Below are 8,825 nucleotides of genomic sequence, written 5' to 3' on the forward strand. Positions count from 1 at the left end.
CAGCATGGCGACTAGAGTAAATAATAACGTATTACACACTTGAACATTGCCAAAAGACTAGATCTTAAATTATCTCACCACAAAAAGATAAGTATGAAAGGCAGTGGATACGTTAATTAGCTGATTTTAATTTAAAACATTTAGTTTAATACATGTAAATACAATACAATAAATTTAATACATTTAGTTTGATACATGTAAATATAACACATTTAATTTAATACATTTTATAATATGTACATAAAACATTACACTGTATGCAGTACAATTTTTATTTGTATATACAATTTTTGTATATACAATGTATATACAATTTTTATTTGTCAATTATACCTTAATAAAGCTGAGGAGATTTGAGAAAAATAAATAAATAAATAAATAACATGCTAAAAAATAAAACTAGGCCAGGTGTGGTGTCTCCCACCTGTAATCCCGGCACTTCGGGAGGCTCAGGCAGGAGGATCACTTGTGCTCCAGAGTTGGAGGTTACAGTGAACTATGATCGCGCCACTGCGCTCTAGCCTGGGTGACAGAGTAAGATCCTGTCTCTAAAAATATAAATAAGTAAAAAATAAAACTAAGTTATAAATATAATAAAATTTGCTCTGTGTAACCTGATCAGAGTGGAGAGTGTCCAGTAGGAGTTATCATTAGAGGCCCCCTTGAGACATCTGAAAACCTCCTATCCACAGTGGTTCTTCTTCTCACATGCAGGTGGGGCCTGTGGCGTGAAGGATCCCCCAGCCCTACTCTCCTGGTGTCATCTTTACACTGACTTGGGCAAAGGAAGGGTGTCCCAGGCTGCCTGAAGAGGCAGACCTTATACCCCTCACCCAAGAGAAGCCACTGACCAGCAGGGCTGAAAGATTGTGAAATCGGCACGAGTTGCTCAGAGGCCTTTGGGGACAATGGGAACCAGACCCCAACCCCTTCAAAGTCACGAGAGCCTCCTGGCGAGAGGGAGAGCAGTGGACTCCCGCACTGCTAGGACTGCAGCAGGGAGAGCTCCTAGTATTATGGTCTGCTCACTGTGTATTTCCCTCCCCATTCTTTGTGGCACCCACAGGGCCCTCTGCTTGCACGAGACAGAAATAGAGACTCAGTGATGGGGCAAGAACATCTGAGCTGGACTTTGGGAAGTTGGGGACCTTCTTTTGTACCCAAGCTGGGGAAATAGCCACAGCAATCACAAGAAAGTCCTCCTACCTGTGGGAGAAATCTGTTTTTGCTGGGCTTCCTGGGCCTAGTTCACCTACCTTCTGCCCAGTGGTCACACATTGGCTCCCATGGCTAGGGTTGTCAGACTTAGTAAATAAAAATGCAGCATGCTCAGCTAAATTTGAATTTCAAATAAAAACTGAAAAATCTTTTAGTATAAGGATGTCACAAATATTGCTTGGGATATTCTTGTACTATAAAAAATTGTTTGTCTGGAATTCAAATGGAAGTGGACATCCTGCACTTTATCTGGTAGCTCTGGCGTCAGCCCCCACTGTCTTTGTGGGTCCAGGGCTGGTGAGGCCAACCGCAGAGCTGCAGGACTTCTACGACCTGGTGCCTGCTCCCCAACACCCCCCTCAACCGCCCTTCCCCGTCCTGACCCACATCCTGGGCTCTTGCAGATGTGGAGTTCATGAGGTGGGGACAAGTCAGCCTCCCCAGGCCTTTGTCTCTGGGAATGTTTGTCTCCAGGTGAGGGGAGGTAGGGCCTGGAAGGCACCTTGCTTTGTGGGTCTCTATCCTGGAGTGAGTCATAGCCGTGGTTAGCATTCATTCAGAAACTGCTTATTTCAAAAGCGTCTCCTGCCTGCCTTTTCCGTTTCAAACACTTTCTTTGTTGTGATTTTCTATAGTCCTTTAATCAATTATCTTTTTTTATGAATGATTCTTTTTTGTGTTCTCTGCCTTTCTCCCCAGAGCTTTTATGACTCTGAGAAGCTCAGGGGTAATTTAGGCTGCATGGCCCCCCTCCCAGTCTGGAGCCTTCAGAACTGTGGGCTCAGGGGGCCTCTGTACCCCCCACTCACACCCTCTACCCCGGCCCCCGGGAGGCCTCGGTTCCAGGTCTCTTTCCTGGAGTCAGGAATCCTTAGCTGCATCTTCTCGGACCTGCTGGCCTAGGGCAGAATCCGTGCCCCCCGAAGGCTGCAGTGTCCAGGGACGTGTGTCTGCTCCAGGGCCACCTCCCCTGAGTCCGGCTCGTGGCAGGGTTGGGTGACTCTGCTTCCTTGTCCCGGATGCTCTCAGAGGCCCTGATGCTCAGGCAGTCCCGAGAGCAGTCAGGCCCTTGCCCTCCGGGCCTCCACAGGGCCTCCTTCGGCCCCGTGGCCCCCTGCTCTCCACGGGCTGTGGAATAATATAAATTTTAGGTGAAAAAGACCCTCGCATCTATTAATGGATACATCACGTGCAACCTTCTGGCAAACCACTGATAAAAATAAAATCTCGAAGGCAGCCAGAAACATGATAGACTGAAGAACAAGGAGTTACAGAAGACCCAGAAGCCACATCAAGTGCCAGGCAGGACGGTGTATTTTCTATTCCGTGTCTCTGGGGTAACACAGTCCTGCCCCCCTCCGGTGAACCGACGCCTACGCGACCCTTGGACTGTGAGGCAGGCAGCGCAGTCTCGGAAGTCAGGCAGCTGTTGCCCGGGCCGCCTACGAGGGCGAGCGCCCGCCTTCCCGGCCGCGAGAGGGCGACACAGCCCGTGCACCGACCAGTCCTCCCGCGGCCGGGCGCGGCGCGGCGCGTCCGTTGCTAAGGCCGCGCAGCCTTGGCGACCGAACGCCCTGAGGCCGCCGCGCAGGCGCCGTGGCGGGCGCCGGTGCACTGTGGGATGGAAACCCAAGCGGCGCGTCACGGCGGGGCCCGGCGGCGGCGGCGGGGCCGGCGGCGGCCAGGGACCCGGGCTTAGGCTCGGCCGGGCCGACGGAGGGCGCGGGCGGCCAGCCGGGCAGCGGGCGCCGCCATGAACGCGGCAGTGGTGAGGCGGACGCAGGAGGCGCTGGGCAAGGTGATCCGGAGGCCGCCTCTGACGGAGAAGCTGCTGAGCAAGCCCCCGTTCCGCTACCTGCACGACATCATCACGGAGGTGGGCGCCCGGGGTCGGGGCCGGGGTCCGGTCAGGGCCGGGTGCCGGCCGGGGCCCGGGTGTGGGCCGGGGTCAGGGTGCGGGTCGGAGGTCCGGCGCTGGGCCGTCATCTGGGTCGGGGTGCGGGGTGGGGGCCGGGGCCGGGGGCCGGATCTGGGCCGGGGTGCTGGTCGGCCCAGGGTCGGGGTCAGGGACCCAGTCAAGGTCAGAGGCTGGGGTCGGGGCGAGCTTGAGCGGCCCCTGTCCCGGGAGCCCGGCCTGCAGTCCGAGCGGTGACCAGTAGGCCCAGTTCTGCGGTGCCCCCTGCACGGAGGTCCTCGCCCTCACTGTCCCCCTGGGCCGCCTCTTACGGGGAGGCTCCCGGCCCCCCGAGGGAGCATTCTTCTTTCTTTCCCGCCTCCCTGTGTATCTCTTTAGAGCACGTCTTCCATTCTGCCTGCCAGAGCTGGTTTTGTGTCGCCCGACCCCAACCCTGTGACAGTCCTCTCCCGTACCCTGCAGCAGGTAGCACGTGGAAGGTGCTCCATAAATCTTGGGAGAATGGGATTAGTTTTCTCTCTACTCCCCCCAGCCCCCAGTTTCCCTCCACACCGCGTTAATAAATACTATTGGGTGAATTTATCAGAGGTGGTTGTAGGGGTACCTGCCAGGAAAAACGGTAAGAGAGCAGTTTAGTATTTGTCGATAAACTGCACCACATGCACCAATTGAAATTGGTTGTCCGGCTTTTGCCGGCTTGAGGTTGGTGAATTCCTCAGTGGCAGAGACTGCAGCCTATTTGTGAGCTCATCTCGGGTGAACCGCACCAGGCAAGGTACATAGAAATTACACGATAAACACTCCCTGTTGAATGGAATCTGCCAAGGCTCCTGGTAACTCTCAGGTGTGTCGCCACAGAGGGGGGCAGTGCCCATTTCCATGGTGCCCCTGAGGGCACTCGGGAACTCTTCGGGGTTTAGGAGTGAGTTTGAACTTGCCGGCTTCCGGTGGTGGTCTTCAAACTTTCTCACTCTTTTCCACCGGTTGGGCACTTTATTCTTCCAGAGACTTGGCTTTACTCACTTCTGCCCTCTCACCTTAGCTTATAACGTGTGCTCTCCCGGAATGTGTGACTCTATTTAAAACCCTGCTTGTGCTTAAAAATGCTCCAGAATCCACCCACATCCCAAGGGCTGTCTGCAGTGGTCTTCTCCCCCTCCTCCAGCTAATGCAGCACTTGCGGCGCAGCCTGTCCGGGCTGTGCGGGGGCCCTGTGGGAGCAGGACAGTGTGCTGCATCACCAACACCCTAGAAAGTAGGCAGGGTCTATCCTCTGACCTGGGGAGAACAAGTAAGAGTTAGGCCCAGATGCGAGCCCGATCCACCATAGCTGTGGCCTCCAAAACCTTTTGTCTTCTGTGTTAGTCCTGTCTGCCGCACGGAATGCAGAGCTATAGGAGGGAGACGCAGGGTGTGTGCCTCATCCTGCGGGCCTTGGGGTGGCAGCTCAGTGACTACCTGGTGGTTGGCTGGAGGGCGTCGTCATGGGGGAGGAAGAGGAACATTCAAGTGGGCACTGACTCTGTGGGTCAGGTAGACAGGTTGTGTGGAACGATTTTCTTCCGCAGACTTTTCCACTAATGTAACGCTGAAGTTAATTTCGCTACCTGTCTAAAGATAAATACGTTATTGTCACCTACTTGATGAAGATGTTAGAAGGACTGACATACTGGAAGGCATTTTCAGATAATAGGTGGAGAGCCTCCTACGAAAATTTTTTGTGTGTGTGTGAGACAGAGTCTTGCTCTATCTACCCAGCTAGAGTGCAGTGGTGTCATCATAGCTCACTGAATCCTCAAACTCCTGCCTCAGTCTCCCCAGTAGCTGGGAGTACAGACACAGGCCACTACACTTGGCTGATTTTTCTGTTTTTTGCAGACATGCAGTCTCGAACTCCTGGCCTCAGCCTCCCACCTCAGCTTCCCAAAGTGCTAGAATTACAGGTGTGAGCTGTAGCTCCCAGCCCTATGAAAATTCATTACTGTCCCTGAATATTGCATTCAAATTGCCATATTAGTAACTACCTCTTTCATTAAGCTAAGCATTGATTCTGTGACATTAATGTCTCTTGTCATTTAGAATTATTGCTTACAATTTTAACTGCTAGCATCTTGAGAAAACCCCAAGAAAGACAGAGTGAAAAGTTAGAGCAATATTTAAATGCAGGATGCTCTTAATATTCCACCTGTCTTCTTAAGAAAAACAGTAGCATGGCTCTCAAGAAGTTTGGTGTGGAACGAAAACTTCTAGATTAATTAATGGCTAACATGATGCAAATTAAGTAGTTGTAGCTTGATTCCAGAGAAGGAGGCTGATATTAGGGTGGGACTATCTTGTTTTTAAAACATGTCTCACAGTAATAATACCTGACCTGGCACACACATGTATAGGCATTACCTGTTCTTACTACATACCACGCAGCCTGTTGAGGAAGGGACCCAGCTGTTCTGTTTCGTTTTGTAAAAAATGCCTGTTGCTACCCATTATATTGGTTTTATAGTAACCTACCACGTTTCTAAAAACTATGGTCTGAGAGAACCCAGGCCCTGGGGTGGGAAGGAACAGAAAAAATCACTGCCCTAAAAGCTGATTTTAGGGGTAATTAGGAGGTACAGGTTACCTGAGGGGAGGGGAGGTGGGGAGAGAACGAAAATGATGGGGTGCTCTCACCCCAGTCTCCTAAGAAGTGACTAACAACAGGTAGTGAGAAGCAGGACCCCACTGGAACTTCCAGTTTTAGAAACCCAGGCTAAAAAGTTGCTTTTCTTTCTGGAATCCATTTCCTCCACTGCACCTGAGGGACTCTTGCGGTCAGGTCCCTCCCCACCTTAAAACTGTCCTGGGCCTCCTTTTGGGCCTTAGGCTAAGTTCCTGTTACTGAATGGCCCCAAGAACCACTAGGTCAGGCCCGTGTATCTCTGGCTTCAGGTTCCTGCCGCCCAAACTTTTTTCAGTCCCTAAAACAGGATCCTTCGGGGGCCGTGGACCTGGTACAGGCTATTTCTTTGTCTGGCACGTGCTTCTGAAGTGCCCCCTCCCCCAACTCTTCTGTAAGCCTTCTGGACCCAGTTCATGATTTCTCATGGGAAGCCTTCCCTGACACCCCGCCCCCTCCCCGAGTGTGGATCAGGTACAATCCTGTGTGCTTCCTTAGCACCTGCAAGGTGTTTGTAATCTTTCCCTGTCCGTCCCCGTAGCCAGATTGAGCTCTGTGAGGACCAGGCCGGGTTCTGCCTGGCCCAACACCCGGCGTAGTAGGTGTCAGGTATTTGTTGAGTAAGTGGGTGGATTCTGACAGGGGTTCAGTGGATGAGGCTGATGAAGAGGCTGTCTTTTGAGGGTTTGTGATGGCCTCTCTTTATCTTTTGCAGGTGATAAGAATGACTGGTTTCATGAAGGGCCTCTACACAGATGCTGAGATGAAGTCTGATAACGTGAAGGTAGGTTTGCGTGGGGTTCCTCCTGCCTCCCCACCCCTCTCCTTCATGTGTGGGGACTTTTCACAGGCTGTGTACTGTGGCATGTATCATTTATATGCTGAAATATGGTTGGAATACAAGGTCTGTTCGTGGATTGATGTACATACCTTTATCATTTTATTTTCTCATTTGTGGCAACTGCATATCATGCAATTTTATTCACTGAAAAATGGAATTAATATTTCAAAGGTTAATACTAGCCCATCACTAAATTAAAAACTTTAGTGAATCGTTTTTGTTTCGTTATAAAAGGTCAGTATTTTAAAATTTGTCATAAATCTGAAAATAGCTTTTTAATAAACAGGATCTATCTTGTGTCTATTAACAAACTGAAAATAATACAAACTCTTTGAAGTATTTTAATGTTCGTATTTTAAATGGAAACATTTCAGGATAAGGATGCAAAAATTAGCTTCCTACAGAAGGCCATAGACGTGGTTGTACTGGTTTCAGGAGAGCCATTATCAGCAAAACCAGCCCGAATTGTGGCCGGGCATGAGCCTGAAAGAACAAATGAGCTACTCCAGATAATTGGAAAATGCTGTCTCAACAAGGTAATGCTGTAGTACTGGCGTTTTGAACTTACCAATGTGAGTAACAAGTAGTGGAGGGTGAGTGTCTTACATTTAGTGGGATGGCTTAAGGAAGAGTTTCAGTGGTGTGTGTTGAACGCTGTGCTTTGCATGTGATCCCACCTGTTCTGGAGCCCCAGAGTTACAGACAGTGATTTAAAACTGAATAATAAAGCAAACAAGGCTATGTTATACACAAGTTCTTCAAGCTGTAAGTATGAAATAGGGAACTTTACAGGCACTTTGCTTCAGGCCTGGTGGCTGGAGGCTGCATGCCCAGGCTTCCAAGCCCTCTTTCCTTCTTTGGGGCCTCCTTTGAGGACAGGTGGCCTAGCCAGGGCTAGGGGGGCTGCAGCAGCTGCTTTTCCTCTTCCCTGTTCATATGGGAGTTTCTCTTCTCGTCTTGCATTCCCAGCCTCTGGTGTCTACCTCCTTCCGTCCCTCCCTCTCTGCCTCCTTTCTTCTTTTCTTCCCTTCTTCCCACTCTGCCACCATTCGTCTGTCTCCTGGTTGCTGTCTGAAGAGCTATACTGTCTTAAAAGGAATCCTGTGTCAGTCGTACAGGAGTAGATTTGTGCCTTCCTGAGCTTCTCACTGTGGGCTGGAAACTTGGGTGTCAGGCCTTCTGGTTAGGTTGAGCCTGGGCCATGTTTGCCTGGATGTTGGAGGAGGTCACCCCCAGGGCCTGCCTTCTTTGTCAGGCCAAGTAGCCCTCGTGGAGGAGTGGAGTTGGACCTGTACCCGGAGTAAAATTAACACAGCCCTTCCTGTACCCAGTGGGTGGTTGGCTGGGGGCTAACCTTAGAGGTTACCAAAATGGGAACAGGTGGGTTTCAGTCTATGTAACAGCAGTGGGGTGTAGGGGTGCATAGTGAACTCAGGCTGTCCTCTAGGAGGTCTTGAGAGACCCTTACCCTGGTACAGGCCCACAACTTGGGCTTAGAGGCTTGAAGCTGGTTTTGCCAGTATGTTGACTTCTGTCCCCAGCCTCCTTGCTCCCTGCTCCTGTAGCCTTCATCTTGCTCACCTTTCTGAAAAGTAAATCTGACTCCCGTCTTCCCCGCTGCATCTTTTGCTGTGTGCTGGTTGTCCTCCGGGCACAGCCAGCTCTGTGGTGTGGCTCATGAGGCCCCTAGAGACCTGCTGCTAGTTTTTTCCTTTCAGGCCCTTTTCTTGTACCTACACCTGTGCCCCTCCATTCTGATCACTGCTCACCCCTGAAGTCGGCACTGGGCATGCTCCCTTGCTGTGCCTCCTACCTCAGTGCAGGCTGGTTTCTTGGGGCCTGAGGTGCCTTCCTCCTCCAGCCCCACCTGGCAGCAGCGGTCTGTGAGCCCTTCCCTGAGCCCTGGTCTTTCCTCCTTCCAGGCTGACTTAGGTGCCCCCATCAAGTCCCCACAGCCTATTGACATTTGACTATTATATTTTCTGTCTGCCCCGGTCCCTGGTGTGTCCGGGGCCCGTGGAGCTGGGCTTGTCGCAGTCACTCAGTGCTTGCTTGTGGAGGGAGTGTGTGAGTGAGCAGGACTCCTGACCGGAGGTATCAGGGACTGTAGATGGCTGTCAGGGATGCTGGAGAAGGAATTTTTGCACTTGATGGGACTGGAATTAGATCATATCTTTTTTTTCAGTTTTTAAAAG

General features: G+C 51.1%; 1 protein-coding gene across 1 annotated transcript in view; it reads left to right on the forward strand.

Moving 5' to 3' along the window:
• Positions 1–2,971: 2,971 nt before the first annotated feature.
• TRAF3IP1 (TNF receptor-associated factor 3 interacting protein 1) overlaps positions 2,972–8,825 on the forward strand; it is a 69,374-nt gene continuing 63,520 nt past the window's right edge. Inside the window, exons 1-3 of the mRNA XM_012648830.1 lie at positions 2,972–3,094; positions 6,505–6,573; positions 7,005–7,166. Coding sequence (XP_012504284.1) covers positions 2,972–3,094; positions 6,505–6,573; positions 7,005–7,166 — 354 coding nt within the window. The remainder of the gene's footprint in view (positions 3,095–6,504; positions 6,574–7,004; positions 7,167–8,825) is intronic.

The sequence above is a fragment of the Propithecus coquereli genome, unplaced genomic scaffold, assembly GCF_000956105.1.
Source record: "Propithecus coquereli isolate 6110/MARCELLA unplaced genomic scaffold, Pcoq_1.0 Scaffold295, whole genome shotgun sequence".
NCBI lineage: Eukaryota > Metazoa > Chordata > Mammalia > Primates > Indriidae > Propithecus > Propithecus coquereli.